We start from the raw sequence: 20701 nt of genomic DNA, 5'->3' as shown, positions 1-20701 counted from the left end.
AGCGTACGTGAGCCCTAACCGGCTGAACGTGCCCTTCCACGGCTATGATAACAAACCGGGTCATTTATAATTACAAATAAAAACCTCTTCTAGTAACCAGAGATAAAAATATCCTAGTGCTGAAAGAATAGCCTTTGAATGGTATGACCAAATCTAGCGGAACGGGTTTAGAAGACATGGTGTAAAGCGCTCATCAAGGTAAGAATATACCATTAACGCTATTCCCAAAGTACAGATCTAGACGATTACCTGTTTTAAGTAATAACGATACGAATTTATGGTAAGATACATCCTTTCACTCGATGCCTGTCGAATGTTGGGCTCGATGTGTTGATCGAGCGCAACGCCTTGACTGGGCCCCGTAGTAAAAGATTTTTCGTTTTGACGTTCGCAGTTAAAAACCGGGCTGATGTGAAGGGAGAAGTTCCTAAAAATCATTATTTACACAAGCAATTTTATATCAACAGGCCCGAAATGTTAATACAAGAAAACATGTTAGAATCGTCATTTTTTTTTTCACAGTTCTCTATGTTGACAGTTCTCTAAGTTTCAAGAATAACTATCAATTATAACATACCTATATTTGTGGAAAATATTAAACCTATGAAACTTAGAAGAGTATTTTGAATTTCCATAAGTGTTATAATAATCATTTTGCCGAATCAATTCACCGATATTCAATGGCCGCAAGCAATCTTTACTTTTATTTTCACACATCTGCAAAAAGTAAACAAACACATTTTGGGAAGCGCAAAGCTCTTGATTCTGACGTCATATTATAATTGACTGCGGTCGTTCACTAAATTCAACTTTTTCCTAGCCTGGTTTATGTCGATAGAAAAGCCTGTGTAGCAAGCGTGCCCGTGTGCATTTTGATTGATAAAAGATACCCAGAAATGTTTATTTTTTCTTCACCGAAACAGGATTGTGGTACGCACACAATATTTATAGCTATTTATCCTAAATAAGGGATATATATTTCAAACCTGTCTGTCCTCAGCCGATTTTATCACTTATATCTTATATTGCTTTTACATTCAAATATAATCTTATAATGTGGTCTTATTTACATGTTTTTCGCGATCGGTTTTCCTTTGTCCTAAACAGGGTCAGGATTATAGCCCCTGGCCACACCCACACCCCTGTACCAAACAGGGGCTGATGTCTTGCTTTTGGAGGCCGTTTTTCATATTGTTTTAATAGCCAACAGGCAAGGGAGCGATGCGACGTGTATGCAACGTAAATGTTAAACCATTGCAGCCCGCCCTAGAACAGTTTGCCCTCACATCGGGGCTAATGGATGCGGCGGAGTGGAGAATTGGACCCCACCCCTCTCAACCACCCGTCGAGTCTCCCCGGCCTCCTCCACACACACACACACACACACACATGTGGTTTTCAGTTCTTCTCCAGCATAAAGGCGTAGTTATCCATGGTACACTGCGGGCTGCGACAGACTAAGTGCACACTGAAACAAACATCAGTTTCAAAATAGAATCCAACAAGCCTTTGGCTTCAATCAAAACTTGCCTACTCAGAACAAACTACTCTCGGAAGCCTCAAGAGGAAACCATATACCTCGTTTCCCTGATTTCTTTTAGGTTTCCCAAAGCCGGCACAAGTCGCCGTAAGGAAATATCGATAAAGTGAACACCTGGTGGTTGATAGCAAAACCTATATGTTTATGACACCCTTCTGTTCAAGGCAAGCATGAAAATATACAATACGTATTTCTGGCCTAGGCGGCCTAAAACATCTCTGTTTGAATATTCAGGGGGGGGAGTGTTTGAGAATTCAGGGCTTCGTTTTGATTCATCTGTTTTTTGTTTTTTTTTTTTCGTTTTTTGCTTTGCGAAAAACTTTATATCACAACAGCCACCTGCCTGTCTTTTTCCGAAAAATAAAAAACAAGGGCGTTTTTTTCCAAATATTAGGGCATAGTTAATGCCTTATTTTTAGGAGAATGTGAATGTCATTTCAATATTTTTAGCTGAGTTCCGGATAGAGTAGAAAGAGCTTGCCCGACGCTTTATTGTTAAAGTCTAGGCTACCTTTTCTCCGAACGGTTGTGGTAGAAATAAAAAGATCGTCGGGTGCTTTTGTTTGTTCTTAACTTTTATTTGACGTCTATCTACCTAAAAGTTCTACCTTGAAAATTTACAAACTTCCAAGACGGAGACTGTAGAACACACGTGTCGCTCAATTCTTACATAAAGCAATGTTCCTTTTTTGCTATACTTTTTGTTAATACCAGGTGGGACTCAGCCTATGTTTGGGAATAGGGGTGCCGCTGGGGTTTTGAAACCTGACCTGTTTAGGACAAAAATTCTGAAAAACCATACCTTGTTTAGGACAACACCCTTGATTTTAGGACCCTGTTAGCACGTGAGAGCAAGCAAGGCAATCAGATCGGCGGCGGGATCAGCGGTTACGAGTTTTAGCAAGGCAACCAAATCGGTACCATGTTTAGGACAGCCTTGCTTAAATTTTATGTACCCTGTTCAGGAGGACAGAGAGGCCTGAAATATATACCCTATTCAGGACAGAGAGGCCTGAAATGTATACCCTGTTTATGACAGAGAGGTCAAAAACCATACCCTGTCCAGCGGCACGTCCCCGTATAAAGCCCATATAAGGGAGTTCCCCTCCCCCAGGGGGGTAATACCTACTGAAATATAAGGCAGTCGTCTATAGAGGAATTCTAAATCGTTCCCTCGCCAAAACACACTATTTGGTGTAAATATGTTTCCCTGTTTGATTTCATATACATATATTCTCTATCATTTTATATTATCATTATCTTTCTTTCTTTCTTTTTTTTTCTTTCTCCCTTTTTTTTCTGCAAACAACATTATTACCCGTCCCAGTCTCTCGTCATTTTCCCCATGGAAACGTCACACGCAAACAGTATAAGTACAGCCGGTTAGGCTGGCTATCAGCTCTCTGGAGAATTGACCTACACAAAACGCCTATAAAAAGCGGGGAATTCTCCAGGTGTACACTATATTGCCTGTAAATTCTCTAAAATCTTTTTCGGTTGTGTTCTTTCGGCAGTTGTCGATTTTGGAAAGCCAAGAATTTGACGACGTTTGAACAGTTGTTTCAAAGGTTGCTGTTGTGTTTAACAACCGCGAACCCTTGGTGTTCGAGTTGTTTGTATTTTCGGAAAAGAAAGAAGGATACATATATTTATGCGGCTTAACAGTTCATCAGTACGTTATCTGTGCTGGTGGTTTTAAGAAGAAGGCGAGGAGTGACTCGAGTGCATTGGAGTTCGGAGCTGCAGTGCAGATGGGACAATTTCAACACACGATCGAATCTTCTTCAGCGATTGAAGCCTCGAAGTCACTAAATCGAACCTTAGAATAGAAGGTAAAATTTGTGTCGATTAAGTGTATATTGCCACTTGCGATTTCTGGGATGTCTCATTCATGATTTATAATTCTGAGATTTCTTCACATGATTCTAAGCATTCGGTACGTGATATACTGTATTTCGTGGCTGTTTTGTAAGTTTCGAATTTATGCAACATTTGCCTGGTACTCGTAAAAAGAAATAATATTCTTTAATGGTTGTGAGTGGTTGTAAAATACTAAACGACATATCATCAGCCGATAGTAAAACACAATAATGTCTATGAAATTCGCCATCTATGAATTATGAAACTAGGTGCTTTTGATGTAAATTGCACATGTTTACATGTAAGCAAGCGGAGTGGTCTTATTTGTAATTGCTAACCAAAGCTGTTAAAATTCGAGGATAAAATCTAGTTTCTAGACCGGATTCGCAACGATTGTATGCCATCTCCTGGAATGAAGAAGAACATTTCATTTCTTATGTTGTCGCCTTTTAACACGGAAAACGTTTCGCTAATAATTCTGATTATTTTTTGTCAACTAATGTTTGTGTCTATGCGTGAATACCCTCGAAACTCTAGGGATCGAATTCGCTTCCCTGTTCTAAACTTGGTTAATTGTTTTGCGCTGTTGCTAAAATTGTGGAAATTGTCCCCGAATTTACGCAGGCATTTAAATAAATGTCCTCAGTGTATAGATAGCTACCCGCATATACCAAAACCACTTAAAGATTCAATCAAGACGATTGGAATCTAAGCTTATTATATGTTCTGTAATTTTCAGACGTCTATACGACCAGATCATATTTCGATTTTTTACCAAAAATATACATATATATATTAAAATGCGTTTAAAACCCTTGTTAAATCACATGGACGTTTCAAGTAAATTATTCATAATTTTATACTTATTTTGATGTTACCCTGTAGCTTTTATTCGTGTTCAGAATACAGTTGAGTAACAGCGCTTGATTTTAATTGGCCTCCTACCAAGCTAAATCATATAGAAATTTTCTTTATGTTTGTACTGCTTTACTGTTTTATTATATATTCTGTTTCAATACAGGCAACTTGCTTGCAAGATTATTGCGATTCGGTTTGAACCAAGTTTTAGCTTTAATTAGATATTCAGAGTTTACTTTTTTATAACCATCTGGTTTCAGTAAATATACAGGTTTATATCCACCAGGCTTCATTTAGTTCCCTGTAAGATCCGTATTGGATTATAAGAAATACTTCTTTACAAAAAGCTCTTTAGATATCTCCCATATAAATATTCTCAAAAAATCTCAAAATAACTTATTAACTAAAATAACTAAAATGACTTAGTTACAATATATCCTTTGTTATTTGTTTAAAGCTTTATTGTTCTCAATCAACTTTCCTTAATGAAACTCTCGCTATCAAGTGAATTGTGTCAAAATTATTGCTCTTTTAGAAGCAAAAGCCTTTGTTGGATAGAATCTTTTTTTTCCTCAGTAATTTATACCTCCCAACTAGATAAGGAGATTGTTTTGTCTTTGTTTAGAGTGTGTTGCCTTAACTAATTGAGCTTCTGAGAGCTAATATTTCCTATCTCTATTTAAATGGAGAAGCACGTGTCATCTCAATTTCTTTGCAGCCTACAAAAAGGTGGCGCATGCATGTAAACATGATGGTTCATGGTGTTACTGTAATGACAATAAACACACATTTTGCCTCTGTTACTCACCAAATGAAAATAGTATATCTTGTGTTTGCATCCCTTATGGAAGTTTTAGCTTGGTTTATATTTTGCACTATTTTGTTATCTATTACAAAATTTGTTGTAGCTACATTTGATGAAAATGGCTTTATTTATTTATTTTTATTTATTTTTGCTATGAGAGAAGCTAAACTGTTGCTATGACAACCAGATGTAATTCTGAGCTTTTGGATTGTGAGAGGGCAGGAAATGAAATGAGTAGGAATAACAAATATTATTTAAAGCGTGGAACATGGGTGGGGACTCAATATTATTTGAGTTGCTGTGAGGGGTGGCAGCCAAGAACCTTTTTATGGGTCTCTGGTGTGGGAAATTCAGGAAGGGGGCAATTCTGTGAGGAGGCAGAAATAGAAGACATAAAACAAGGCAGTCTGTAAGAAAGCATATTGGCTAAATCTGAACGATAAAGAAGTCTACTTACCCCTCCCCCCTCCTCAATTAATACACCCATAACAATCCCCCATGTCTTGTTATTTTCAGGACAGAACAAGGAAACTGCGTCACCATTGGTGGTGGACACCCCCAGCACTGCCCCTTGAGGGCTAGTATTATGGGATGTTCTGCAGGCAAGCATGTGTCGGCTAGCCCAGAACTGAGCACCAACACTCAAATTTCAAATGTGGTTACATCTTTTCCAAACCAGAAGGAAAATGGCTGGACAAACTCTGGGGTAGTCGGTAAGTTCATAACTATGGCATACCATATCCAAATGCCAGGGATTAATTTATTTTGTTTTTAAGGGTTTGAAATTGCTGGTGTGGTATTTTTTAGGGGAAATTGCCCTGAAAACAAAATATTTTCAACAATATATTATTTTAAAGTTGAATAAATTTAGATACAATCATATACTATACCTAAATTTTTTGTTTTTAATTCTGCATGAAGCATGCTCCAAAAACTGACAAAATGAATAGTGCTTCATTGCGAGTTCCAGTAACATGGCATATCAAATGGAGCCAGCTTAGCCACAGAATATCAATCAGCAAGGCCTTAGGGTGATGTGACATCTGTCTTATAATGGGTGATGTGACATCTTTCTTATAATGGGTTGTGTTTGTGACACATTATGCCTGCGAGGGGTGACTCCGATAAAAACAGATGGGGTGATCAATGGCAAAATCAGTTTTAACCCTAAGAGGTGGCACTTTGGTCGTGGTCAACAGAAATTCTTAACACAAAAAGAAAGCAAATTTGGTGTGGTGAAAGAAAATTATTTCCTTTTTTTTTTGGAAAAAAAACACCTCCTTAGGAATAGCAATTGGTTGAACTTTATACCCTAAGAAATAGCAAAATTGGAAAAATCCTTGGCTTCAACACCCCCTAAGGGATGGCAGTCAAAATTTAATAACCGTAAAAGGTGTGATGATCACCCCCGTCTACTTTTATGGAAATTTATTGTCATTGTGTCCATAAATGCAACACTGCAACTGGCAAACATAAGATAATTGATTTTATTGCTATGGTTATTTCCAGACATGCCTCCACCACGAAACACTGCCCAAACAATACGAAGAAACTCAAAAAAGGATTCCACACAGTCCTCACCTAATAACTCAGAATGTGATGTACATGAAAATGCCTCAAAACCTGTCCTATTACCAAAGAAAGTCACACCAGTTCCTGTACTGTCAAAGCTTAACAAAGAAAAGGTAATCTGTCAATTGTACCATTATCAGTAGCAACAGCTTGGAATCAATATATCATTTAAATTTTTGGACTGTCATGTCTATAGTTATCAAACCAAAATCATTATCATTAGTTTCTTCACCACTACTATCATAATCCACTACAGAGCAGTTATGCACCCAGGATTGGCCGAGGGTGTGCAGTCATAGGTATCATATGAAAAAACATAGAAGATTCCTTAAACAGAAATTACCTATTTTTTGGCCGCCATGGCCCCCCTCTGTGTATGTGGCTGCTGAGTAACCTGTGAAGTTCCTGTGAAGAAACATGGGAGAAACTTGCGAATATTCAAAATCTGTGAAATAAACGTCCTGTGGATTTCATATGAAAAACTGAAGTTAACAGGTCTATCACATATCACCGCCATCACCACCACCACTACAATCAGGGCCATCATCATCACCGTCATCATCATGAGCATCATCATTACCATCTCTGTTGTTACTACCACTGCCATTATCACCATAATTAACATCACCACCATAATTATAACAATTAACATCACCACCATAATTATAACAATTATCATCACCACCATAATTATAACAATTAACATCACCACCATAATTATAACAATTAACATCACCACCATAATTATAACAATTATCATCACCACCATAATTATAACAATTAACATCACCACCATAATTATAACAATTAACATCACCACCATAATTATAACAATTAACATCACCACCACAATTATAACAATTAACATCACCACCATAATTATAACAATTAACATCACCACCATAATTATAACAATTATCATCATCACCACCATAATTATAACAATTAACATCACCACCATAATTATAACAATTATCATCACCACCACAATTATAACAATTATCATCACCACCATAATTATAACAATTAACATCACCACCATAATTATAACAATTATCATCACCACCATAATTATAACAATTATCATCACCACCATAATTATAACAATTATCATCACCACCATAATTATAACAATTATCATCACCACCATAATTATAACAATTAACATCACCACCATAATTATAACAATTATCATCACCACCATAATTATAACAATTAACATCACCACCATAATTATAACAATTAACATCACCACCATAATTATAACAATTATCATCACCACCATAATTATAACAATTAACATCACCACCATAATTATAACAATTAACATCACCACCATAATTATAACAATTAACATCACCACCATAATTATAACAATTATCATCACCACCATAATTATAACAATTATCATCACCACCATAATTATAACAATTAACATCACCACCATAATTATAACAATTAACATCACCACCATAATTATAACAATTAACATCACCACCATAATTATAACAATTATCATCACCACCATAATTATAACAATTATCATCACCACCATAATTATAACAATTAACATCACCACAATAATTATAACAATTAACATCACCACCATAATTATAACAATTATCATCACCACCATAATTATAACAATTATCATCACCACCATAATTATAACAATTATCATCACCACCATAATTATAACAATTATCATCACCACCATAATTATAACAATTAACATCACCACCATAATTATAACAATTAACATCACCACCATAATTATAACAATTATCATCACCACCATAATTATAACAATTATCATCACCACCATAATTATAACAATTATCATCACCACCATAATTATAACAATTAACATCACCACCATAATTATAACAATTATCATCACCACCATAATTATAACAATTAACATCACCACCATAATTATAACAATTAACATCACCACCATAATTATAACAATTAACATCACCACCATAATTATAACAATTATCATCATCACCACTATTATAACAATTAACATCACCACCATAATTATAACAATTATCATCATCACCACTATTACAACCACCACCATCGATCAAAGTCGTACTAACTACCGGACTATCGCCATTATCACCATCACCATTCCATCACCACCATTTTCATCACTTTCATCAATACCTTCACCACCACCATCATCATCACCATTTCCATTATTACCACCAATGTTACAATAATCATTATCTTCATTATCACAATTCCTGTCACCACCAGTGCTGTCATGACCTGAGCTGCCTTGATACTTTTAGAGGGTTGACTCCTACTTCCCTCCTTACACCTACTGCAGGGCTTTAACAGTGGCGCTTCCCCTCAACCTCAATTATTTTAAAAATCATATGTAGTTAAAGCTAGTTGTGCTCAACAGGTATTCTTTCGAGACTATGAGTGTCCTAAGCTACTACAGCACTGCACTGTATTCTGATGCTTTTTATTTTACAGGATAATGGGAATCTTTTAAAGAAAAACACACAAAACAGAAGGTAGGAAAGTGATATAAATGTATTACAAGAAAACTTCAAATAAAAAAGAAAATGCTGTTTGATCTAATATCTGAAATTATATTTTTAAATTACCCAGAAATACAGACGATCTTCCCTCAAGACCTCAGCAAATTGGTCAGCAAAAAATGTGAGTCTTTGTATTCTAAATTATATTTAGCTCTTGCTGATGCTATTATTTTATAAATATTATCAAGCTAGAAGGCAAAACATGGCTTTATACAAAATTTAGGCAAACTAAATAATGTACTTGCAGGTGTTTTTTTTTAGAAATATGACAAAACTTAGAAATATGACAAAGAAACTTTGAACACAAACCTGGCACAAAAATAATATTTTTTGGTATTAAGATACTAAAACAAGTTTACAAAGAATTCATCTTCTTAGATTATCTGAGAACTAGCCAGTACCTTTGAAATAAACTGTGTGCATAAGTTAACAGGCCTAACTATCGGAGTTTCAGAATTCAGAATTCTGATTAAGAATGTCGGGAATCATAAATCAATCTCTGACAAATTGCTTTCTTATTTATTTTATTCAGGATGTTAACACAGTCTCAAACAGACTTTTTCACAATGCTGGATAGGAAAATCGAAGCGGTATGTTTTCATTTTTCTTTCATTCGTTTGTATGTCTGCTATTTTCTCGTTAAAAGCAATTACGTACCGATATTTTACAAAATGGTTTTGAATGTCTTAAATATTTCCTTTCTTTACAAGTTCATTGTATTTGCAAGCGCTTTTTATATCCTTTAGTTACTCCCAAATATATATATATATATATATACATGAATAGAAGGGACAACGAGCAGATGGAGGACCATAGGAAATGTAATTGTAGGGAAAGGGAAGAATGTCCTTTAAACGGGGAATGCCTTGTAAAAGAGATAGTTTACCAAGCTAGAGTAGAGTCAGGGGACAAATGCGAAACGTATGTAGGTCTAACAGCAAACGAGTTTAAGACAAAATGGAGAAATCACGCTTCTTCATTTAGAATTGAAAGTAGGAGAAACGAGACGGAATTGAGTAAGCACATATGGCAGTTAAGGTAATTCCCTTGAAATAGTTCTACAACCCAGAATTTTTTAAAACTTGGAATAAACAATATGGAAGTTAAGGGCTTTTAAAAAATGTGGGTAACCGACCTCGTTTTCACAACATAGGGGCGTACTTTTGACACGTTTTTACTGGTCGTGCGAGGAAAAATCACAACTCTAAATTTTCAAAAGTAGCGCCTATAGTCTTTAAAAAAATAAGTTCTGTTTGTCGAGCTGCCAAAATCCGATCTCCTAAACAAAAACCCGTAGTAGCAAACGTTCAAAACAAATCACATTTTAAGAGATCGCACTAAACGACACTGTTTTCGCCACTATTCATACGGTAAAAAGCGCCATTTTGAAGTATTTTTACGGCTTTTAAGATTAAAAAAACAAAACTTCTGCAACCCAACTTTTTTTCTTCTTTCAGTATATCATTTCTCCGTATATATTTAACTATTTGAGCAAATAAAAAATGGGGGTAACCGACTTCGTTTTTCTATCAAAGCGATTTTAAGTAAAAAACGGGCGCCTTTTGCTGTGTTTTCTTGTACAACTTTGGCGCGCGCGCCACTATGCGCAGAAGGGGTGCGCAGTGCAATTCAAGGGAATTACCTTAAAAGATAGGAGAATCAATTACACAGTAAGTTGGAAGATAATAGCTAGAGCAAAGGCATACTCTAAGGAAAGTAAGAAATGTAATTTATGCACTACAGAGAAACATTTTATAATTATGAAGCCAGAGATGGCAACACTTATCAAGCGAAACGAGCTGGTTTCCACATGTAGGCATCGACGCGAATTCATTCTAAGTTCGGTAATTATTAGGCGATTTAAACAGCGCGCGCACTGTTTGTAACGGCTTTTCAATTCATGCACATTTTACGTAGATAAACATTGATGTCAAGTTGAGCACTATTGTGGCCCCCGGTGAAAGACTTCAACTGGAAGAACAAGGAAACACTAAGTTAATGCCTTAGCCCACACAAGTGGACTACATAACATCCGGGCTTTTGGCTCCATCCGGGCTTTTGGCTCCTTAACATCCGGAATTAATTGTCTGCTAGCCACGCGATGACCGCGCTGATTCTAGTTCCTAATTCCTCAGTTCCTAGTCAGTTCCTAATCGGTGTCAGGGGGTGCTAGAATGGCAAAGATAACTCATTTACCCGAGTAAAATCAGCTAGTATCGATGGAGAGGCATTATAAATATGATTTATAAAACTATTTACAGCATTTTTTGTAATTTTTACTCTAGACTAATGTCTAGTAGTGTCTAGACATTGACTAGACTTGTCTAGTTTCTAGTTTAGACGATTGCAATTTTCTATGTAATACACAAGGAAATAGCTCTAATGTGACTACAAAAGGAAGAATATCGTGTGTTTCTATAAGGTTTCTACACCGATTAAGCGCTTATTTATTGCTAACTTCTCAAACAGTAAGCGTTTATTTTTGTAGACCACCCAAGTCACGCTTGGATCACGCGCTTAGTAGTCACGCAAGCTACACCAAGTAGTCACGCTAGCTACACCAATAACCAACTGCGGACATGACGGAAAAACCCTGAACATGCGCACTTCGAAGAAATGGAGAAAGAAGATACAAGTTCTTACAATGGCCATCAGTTCCTTGTATTTCGGACTGATTTTCCCTTTTCAAAACACAAAAATCGTGAGGCTGAAATGCACATACCCAGATTTTGGCCTTTAGAGATAATTTTTTTCCTTTATCATCCTTGCGCTATGTATGTGCTCACAGACCAAAAGCTCAAATTTCAATGTCACTCTACAAAAAGCCGCATCAATTTAAAAATAGTCGCATTTGATATTTCGTTCGATATTACTCACTAAGTACTTAGTGGAATTTTCCGCCTTATTTGATGTGAAATGAGCTTATTGGAAACTTCAAGTCATGTTTTTCCGTCATGTCCCAACTGCTAAATCTAAATAACGGATAAAAACTGGACCTGAATTGAACGGGATATAATTTGAATCATCCGAAAGAAAGAGGAATTCTTTTAAATTTATTAAAATTCATAGAGATTTGCATTATTTTAGACCAGTTTTTAATCGGTTTCTACTCGTGACCGGAAGTAGAATCTAGTTCCTAATTATAGAAAATACTTTCAAACCTTTCACGCACACTTTAAGCCACAACACATAGTATAATACAACTGAGGAAAAAATCAGGGGTACAGATTTGGATTTGTTTGTACAAAGAGGAACGCTTTTTGAATGTTTTGCACCAGTAATAAATCAAATAGAAATTTAGCATAAATCCGCTAAATAGCGCAAAAATCGATGTAAAAAAATAATGTCGGCGTATATTCCAGCCGTACTCTCCAATTCTATACAGAAAATAGATAATTTCGATGTCTTTTGTTATTGAAAAATTACCCACCCTTACCATTAGGAACTGAGTAGGAACTGACTAGAAACCAAGAAGTTTTAAAAACCAGGATCACCGCGGTACGCGATTATTTCAGCGTTTCAGAGGCTACGGTAAAATTTACCCATAACTCATTGCGGGAGGTACTGTGCGACGCACCTTACCATAAGCCAATAGGCCAATGAGGGTGCGAGATAAGTACTATTCTGATTGCCAATAGGCCAATGAGGGTGCGAGATACGTACTATTCTGATTGCCAATAGGCCAATGAGGGTGCGAGATACGTACTATTCTGATTGCCAATAGGCCAATGAGGGTGCGCGACACGTACTATTCTGATTGCCAATAGGCCAATGAGGGGGCGAGATACGTACTATTCTGATTGCCAATAGGCCAATGAGGGGGCGAGATACGTACTATTCTGATTGCCAATAGGCCAATGAGGGTGCGAGATACGTACTATTCTGATTGCCAATAGGTCAATGAGGGGGCGAGATACGTACTATTCTGATTGCCAATAGGCCAATGAGGGTGCGCGATACGTACTGTTCTGATTGCCAATAGGCCAACGAGGGTGCGAGATACGTACTATTCTGATTGCCAATAGGCCAATGAGGGTGCGAGATACGTACTATTCTGATTGCCAATAGGCCAATGAGGGTGCGAGATACGTACTATTCTGATTGCCAATAGGCCACTGAGGGTTCGAGATACGTACTATTCTGATTGCCAATAGGCCAATGAGGGTGCGAGATACGTACTATTCTGATTGCCAATAGGCCACTGAGGGTGCGAGATACGTACTATTCTGATTGCCAATAGGCCAATGAGGGTGCGCGATACGTACTGTTCTGATTGCCAATAGGCCAATGAGGGTGCGAGATACGTACTATTCTGATTGCCAATAGGCCAATGAGGGTGCGAGATACGTACTATTCTGATTGCCAATAGGCCAATGAGGGGGCGAGATACGTACTATTCTGATTGCCAATAGGCCAATGAGGGTGCGCGATACGTACTGTTCTGATTGCCAATAGGCCACTGAGGGTGCGAGATACGTACTACTCTGATTGCCAATAGGCCAATGCGGGGGCGAGATACGTACTATTCTGATTGCCAATAGGCCAATGAGGGGGCGAGATAGGTACTATTCTGATTGCCAATAGGCCAATGAGGGTGCGAGATGCTATTTAATTGACATGACGACGGAAGTTTTAAAGCTCGTGTGAATCAGACATGAAATTAAAATTTGCCATTTTTGCCAGACCGTCAAAGAGCCCTGCGACTCAGGCCGTAATCGTACATTTGGTGAAAATCGGTTCTCTTTTGGTGCTGCAAAAATCTGGAACTTTCTGCCTAATGAAGTTAAACAAACTGACATCCCTGACATCTTTTTTAGCGCAGCGCCTATTTTAAGGTTGTTTTGATAGAAATGGTGCAAATAGTTATTAATTTTTTTTTGTTATACTAGGGACAGGTTTGATACAAATATCAAGTGTTACTCTCGATATAAAAACGTCATCTCGGTGAACGCGTCACGTTATAATCGTTTATTTTCTATGTTACATACCCGTGTCTGTCAATCGTGCGTTTATTCTTTATTTGTTTTTCAGGGAGAGGACTATATATCTGATACTGGAGAAAGATAACCGCTTTTCTATATAGTGTGCTAACATACGACAACAGAGTATTTCCCAAACTATTGTGGAAATCGCTGGCTATCTGTAGTCCCTGAGGGCGAACTGTTCTGGAAAGTGCTTCCATAAGGAGTGAAATCCAAGGGGATTCAGTCCAGAATTCATTCGTTTTCAGATGGCTCTATGCGCGATGTTCCAATATCCCGTGAACGAAAAGAAGTTATTGTGGAAATTGCCCAAGTATCCATTCAACATTTTTAGATTTTTGTACCGTACTCCGACGGAACATTGTTTCTTAAATTCAGCAATGATTTTGGCAATCCCTTACTCCAATTTCCGTTCCTTTCCGCGACTGAATAAAACCATCCCATGCCATGCTCAACTATAGTGACGTAAGGCCTGTCATGACCTCATCCTACCTTGATACCATCAATATGCATATGCAATGACGTCACGTCTCATTCTCTCACGTGACTGGTATTCCAAGAAAAGCAAGTCGAGTACAAGGAGAAACATGGACTACCTCAGAAGTAATAAAGTCACCTCTCATTCTCTCACGTGACTGGTATTCCAAGTAAGGCGAGTCGGGTACAGGGAGGAAACATGGACTACCTCAGAAGTAATGACGTCACCTCTCATTCCCTTACCTGACTGGTATTCCAAGAAAGGCAAGTCTGGTACAAGTAGGAAACATGGACTTTCTCAGAAAAAATGACGTCAGGAGTAAGGGTTGAAAATCAGGGATGATAAGTTGACGCAAAAACCTCTAGCAAGTAACATTTCACGATATTTAATTTTCTGCGACCTGTTCCTACAGCAGTATCCATCACACCCCCCCCAAACCCCTACTCAGCCTGATATCCCATCCTAAAAATTGTGTATTTATAGCATCCATCAATAAGAATGATTTAAAGGGAGTGCGTCATGAGTTTTCCGTGGGGCACTTAAACTAAAACAAATCCGCCATAAGATTAAAACCCGAAGGCGCGACGAACAAATGCCGACGGGAGGACGAGCTGTGACTTACCGCTCGGCTATAACTTGAAACCTGGGGCAACAAGCCTTTAAGATAGAAGAGTAGTTGAAGAATTCCACATAAATGCCTCTTTTAAACAGCACCCGCATATAAGAACTTAGAATTTTCAAGATCAGGCAAAATAACTTCTGATAATAGGGGTACCTTATAACGATTTTTGCTAGTGTTTAGGATCTCAATTGGTTCTTATTTTTATACACCAAACAATAATAGTCACTAGTCGGGATGTTTGCTGACTCTAATGCCTGGTGCACACTAGCGGCATAACGACGTAATGACATGGGCGTGCACCTTTATGTCCATGTCGTTATGTCGGGCTTAAAGGAGTGCGCGCGCCTATGTTGTTATGTCGTTATGATCACTAGTGTGTTCTAGGCATAACAAGAATAAATGCTGAACCAGTTTTACAAGCTCATGTTGTATTCAGCTACAATTTGCAATGCGCCAACTTTTGTGAAATCTTTTCTTTTCTGTTATCAACCGTAAATTATGTTTCAAATAGTCTCCACGTGTTATATTTTATAGGTTTCGTTTAAGTTATATCCAGAATTTTGACAATCAACATTTCAGTGATCTTTCAAATATCACTCAAATTCTTCCCCACAAAGCTGATTAGATTCTTATAAAAAAGGGCTTTAAATTCCAAATTTCAGCCTGTAGGTTCTTAATCTCTTGGTTCTTATATTACGCGGGCGTTTACTGTAATGGAATAATCATTCAGGTTCTACTCCCTTGACTTGGCCCATGGAAAACATTAAAAAATCGAGAGGGCGACTCTTTTCCATCATATGTCGGCTGTTTGTATTCTTTCGGCCTTTATTGTACATTATTACACTCCTCTTTTAGAGAATTCTTGTCTATTATGGAACAAGCGACACAGATGGTCTATAAAGGAGAGTATTGCTTAAAAGACGGCACGAAGCGTATTGTAGATAAGAGAATGTACCTAAAATATACACAGATGATATAATCAGATATAAAGAGATATAGTTTAATGGTTAATGTACATTTGTAGTAATTTGTAATTAATAAAAATAATGAAAAATAGTGTGTTTCTCTATTTCTCGTAAGGTTGCTCGTAGATGATTTCGTGGGGATGTAACAAGTAGAAGTTGCTAACTCGAACTCCTACGGGATGTCAAACCCAGGTACCCCCTCCCCATCCTTCGAAATCACAAGCCCCCAACCCCCCTTTGTCTCCAATCCCTCTCCCTCCCTCCCACATTTAGGACAATTCCGCCGCCCGATTAACTCGACCTCAACCGGAGAGAGGCGACGCGAAAATCTTACAATACGCTAACATTCGCTTAGAATGGCAATAAATGGCGAGTTTAAGCAGCAACAGTATATATTATAGATAGTAATAGTCAAACTGTTGTTTTATTTTGAAAATATTCTAACAAGATAGGCTCGCTCATACAAACCAGATCTGTGATAGGGATGATCGTCGCGAATTTAAAAATATTCCAGCACCCCAAAAATTATCATAAGAATACCTCAGAAGCAAAACTTAGCCCTAAAAAACAGATTTAAGTATCCCATTTCAAGTGTTTTGTTTAGAAGGCGGAAGTATTTTAGTAAAAACAATCTAGAGGACGTTAGCACGTAGATTCGAATTCTACGAACCCCTAAACCCTATTATCTTTATATAAAAAGAGATTTAGCGAACTAAATACAGGTCTGCTTTGATCCCTTAGGACAAACATTTATTATTAGTGGGGCCTAGCGACGGCTGGAAATCGAGCCTAGCACGGGGAGCGCGTCGCAAACAAGGCACATTTTAACCAAATAAAGGGTGTGTTTTTTTCTTTCAACCTTTGGTTAGGATGGCTTGGATTTGGTTGATGATAGCTGATTTTCTTCTCAAAGTCAACACCCGATCTTCTATTCTTACAACATCCCTAAAACCAGTTTGACCAGTTTATTAATGATACTAATATAAATTGAGCAGCATAGGAACTAGCTTGAGGATTGGACTGTAACGTGTTACGGGGATAGTACTCGGCATTTTCACTAGGTTGGCTTAGTGAGGACTCTCTAAAGTTGGCTTCGTCAACTTTCCCGGATAGAGATGTTCTTTCACTACCTTCCGAAAGTACTTGCCTTCCTACTGCCAACCTCCCGCTAGCCATCAGTTGCTCTACCATTTGAAAACACTAAAGCGGTTCAATAAAGAAGAAGACGGCCTAACCATTGCCTAGCGTGTACGATGCACGGCTACCCCCCAACACCATACAAGAACCACCACCCAAAACCTCGTAACACTACAAAACGAAGACCTAAAACCTGTGACCCCAAAAGAAACTATCTTAAAATATTGCTGTCATTAAAAGGTCCTACAACATCCCTAAAACACATAAAGAATGACCCATTTCGGTTAATCGAGTCCAAAATTTTTAAATAAAAATTTGAATATTGTTCATCCTAGACGTCTTAACCCAAAACCAGAGAAAATTTCAATATTGTTCCCTTCCAATGTTTTACATGTCTAAACCCAAGCTAGAGATCGTTTACAAAGTGTTAAAAGGACGAAAATGTACAGGAAGCTGCTCACACGCTAACGAAGGCGTTCTTGAATGGAGAGGTAATGAGAGCAATCATCAAATCTCGGTGACCTGCCGAGCCTCCGTGAAAGATGGGGTATCAGTAGTGGCTACCGAAAAGAAGCCCAATTCTGTCAATGAAGTAGTGGGCGTTACAACTGGTATAAGCTTACCAAGACCTTCCGGATGACATAGCGCTACCAGAGGATATAAAACAATATTACGAGCAAAGTTTTACTTTAAATGGGAATCTCGAGAGGATTTTCTATCAAAGTCAGGAATTACAAAACAATTATGCAAATGTTTTGCTTTGTTTTAAAATAGGAGTTTCTCCTGATTATAGAAGACTCGGGATAGCCAAAATCTTGTGGAGACTTGCAAAGATCTTGGCGAAAAGGAAGGAGCGAAGTTTTTTGTTGACACAGCTTCTGGAAATGAAAGCCAGGCGCTATTCTCCAAGACCTGGATTCGAAGTCAAAGACGAGATCTTCTACAAGGATTACATTTATAACAACGGGTATAACCACATGCCCGCCTATGAAACTTATGGTGCTACGGCACCATATTTTTACGTCATAATTAAGGATATTCAGTTCTCAAAATTCTACTAGCTGCTATCCCATACGAGTGTATTCAGGGGTTTAACCTGTGGTCTGACTAGAAAAACTACAGAGTAGCTGAAGAAGTCTGCGTATGCATGGTGGAATCAGAGTAAAAAATTAACACGAGGTTGAAATTGAATGCTTTACGCCTCTGTGTAAAAAAGAGAAGTCTAGCTACTGACGTTTCGAGTATTAAGTATACAATTCTATAGTTTAAAGGTTAAAACACTTTGTATACTTTTTTGTAATATATATAATTAAGAATCCAATGTGAGTACACTCAAGGGGCTGACTTTCATAGTCTTCTGATCAATGTGGTGTAATGTCTTCTGCTTATGGTTTTTTTTACTACTTTTTCAATCAAATCAAGACAACTTTACGTCAAGATTTAAATCTTTCATTTATCTTGTACTACTTGCAACTGTATTTTCGGCTCTTGACACAGGCCCCTAGCAAGGAACCCCCCCCCCCCCCCCACTCAACTGCGAAAAGCTGTCTAGAAGGTTACAGTACGCCCTTAGGCTATGGTCACCGTACAGACACATCCTAATACATCCTGACACATCCCGACACCTCCGCAGGGCGCTGGAAATCGCGTGGAAAGGTAGTGAGGGACTAGGTGACCACGCATAAGCAAGAAAGATTAAAAATAAAGACTGGAAGAAAGACTGGAAAAAAGACTGGAAGAAAGTCTGGAAGAAAGACTGGAAGAAAGACTGGAAGAAAGTCAAATGCCATCAGAACAACCAAACCAACAACTAGACAACGAATGATCGATATGCATTCTTCGATCTTTTTTCCCACTAAAAGTGATATTTATTGCCGAGACATAAATAAACCCATATGAAACGTGATCATTTTGTTGTGTTTCTATGAACACAAAGGCTACTACCACAGCATTTACCACCAAAGGACTTTGAATCTCCGTCAAATGTGACCACCGTTCTATTAGCCATATATATCTTGCGCCCTAAACAAGGGGTTGTTCAAAAAGACCGAAAAGTGCCTATACCCAACGACATATCCGACTCTGAGGGCCTAAATTAACGATCAGCGGTATCATGGCCTGTTCTGCTGTACGTTTCAAACTCATACATTCACTAACACGTTCAGGCTTTAGCCATTTGCGGTCGTATACTAATTGTTTAAGTGTGTTTTCATTAAGGAGTTGCTGCAATGGCTGGCTTAACAACGCGGATCTTAGATTATCACATTGGTAGGTGCTGTGTTTGTGTTAGTCTCGGATAGCTGGCGACAGGAATCTGAGATACAAGACTATCCTCTTTAGTGGCGAGAGCTAGTATTGTCCTTATCAAGAATATGCTATTCATTACTACCCTCCGCTAACAACGCGCTAATGCGCAAGAACAACAAAAACACCATGTGTGTGGCTCGTTCTGGGTGCCTGCGAACATGGTACCACTACACATTTTATTTAAAAATGTCAAACTTGGAAAACTAATACAAGAAAATAGATATATGTAGAAGCATTCTAAGCTTGCGACTTGAAGTACTCGCGACTTGAAGTACTCGCGACTTGAAGTACTCGCGACTTGAAGTACTCGCGACTTGAAGTACTCGCGACTTGAAGTACTCGCGACTTGAAGTACTCGCGACTTGAAGTACTCGCGACTTGAAGTACTCGCGACTTGGAGTACCCGCGACTTGGAGTACTCGCGACTTGGAGTACTCGCGACTTGGAGTACTCGCGACTTGGAGTACTCGCGACTTGGAGTACTGGCGACTTGGAGTACTGGCGACTTGGAGTACTCGCGACTTGGAGTACTCGCGACTTGGAGTACTGGCGACTTGGAGTACTCGCGACTTGGAGTACTGGCGACTTGGAGTACTGGCGACTTGGAGTACTGGCGACTTGGAGTACTGGCGACTTGGAGTACTGGCGACTTGGAGTACTGGCGACTTGGAGTACTGGCGACTTGGAGTACTGGCGACTTGGAGTACTGGCGACTTGGAGTACTGGCGACTTGGAGTACTGGCGACTTATAATACTCGTGACTTATAATACTCGTGACTTGGAGTACTGGCGACTTATAATACTCGTGACTTATAATACTTAGTTATAAATTAGGAGCAGGAGCAATTACACAGTAGAAATTGAATCCTAGAAAAATACAACCTCATAATCACACGCCCGATACGAAAAACCGGAATAAAACCCTGTAGGAAAAAAACCGGGAACGTTCTCCTTGATCGAATGCGTTGATTTATAGCCTCGAGGATTAAGGCCTCAATCTAAACTGTCATGAAGTTT

At 38.2% G+C, this 20701-nt stretch overlaps 1 protein-coding gene across 2 annotated transcripts; it reads left to right on the top strand.

Annotated features, from left to right (window-relative positions):
- Positions 1-89: 89 nt before the first annotated feature.
- On the top strand, positions 90-16331 carry LOC5509769. 2 transcript variants are annotated; one of them, XM_032378706.2, is made up of 7 exons: positions 90-198; positions 5580-5776; positions 6573-6748; positions 9126-9166; positions 9264-9314; positions 9726-9783; positions 14225-16331. In XM_032378706.2, the coding sequence occupies exons 2-7, from the start codon at positions 5650-5652 to the stop codon at positions 14258-14260; spliced, it is 489 nt and encodes a 162-aa protein (XP_032234597.2). In that variant the 5' UTR covers positions 90-198; positions 5580-5649; the 3' UTR covers positions 14261-16331. The 2 variants fall into 2 exon arrangements, with proteins under 2 accessions (XP_032234597.2, XP_032234599.2); XM_032378708.2 differs by lacking the exon at positions 90-198 and adding an exon at positions 2899-3372.
- Positions 16332-20701: the final 4370 nt, after the last annotated feature.

Source organism: Nematostella vectensis, chromosome 8 (assembly GCF_932526225.1).
Source record: "Nematostella vectensis chromosome 8, jaNemVect1.1, whole genome shotgun sequence".
Taxonomy (NCBI): Eukaryota; Metazoa; Cnidaria; class Anthozoa; order Actiniaria; family Edwardsiidae; genus Nematostella; species Nematostella vectensis.
Note: the sequence above shows the minus strand (reverse complement) of the source record. Positions and strands in the feature narration are given on the sequence as shown.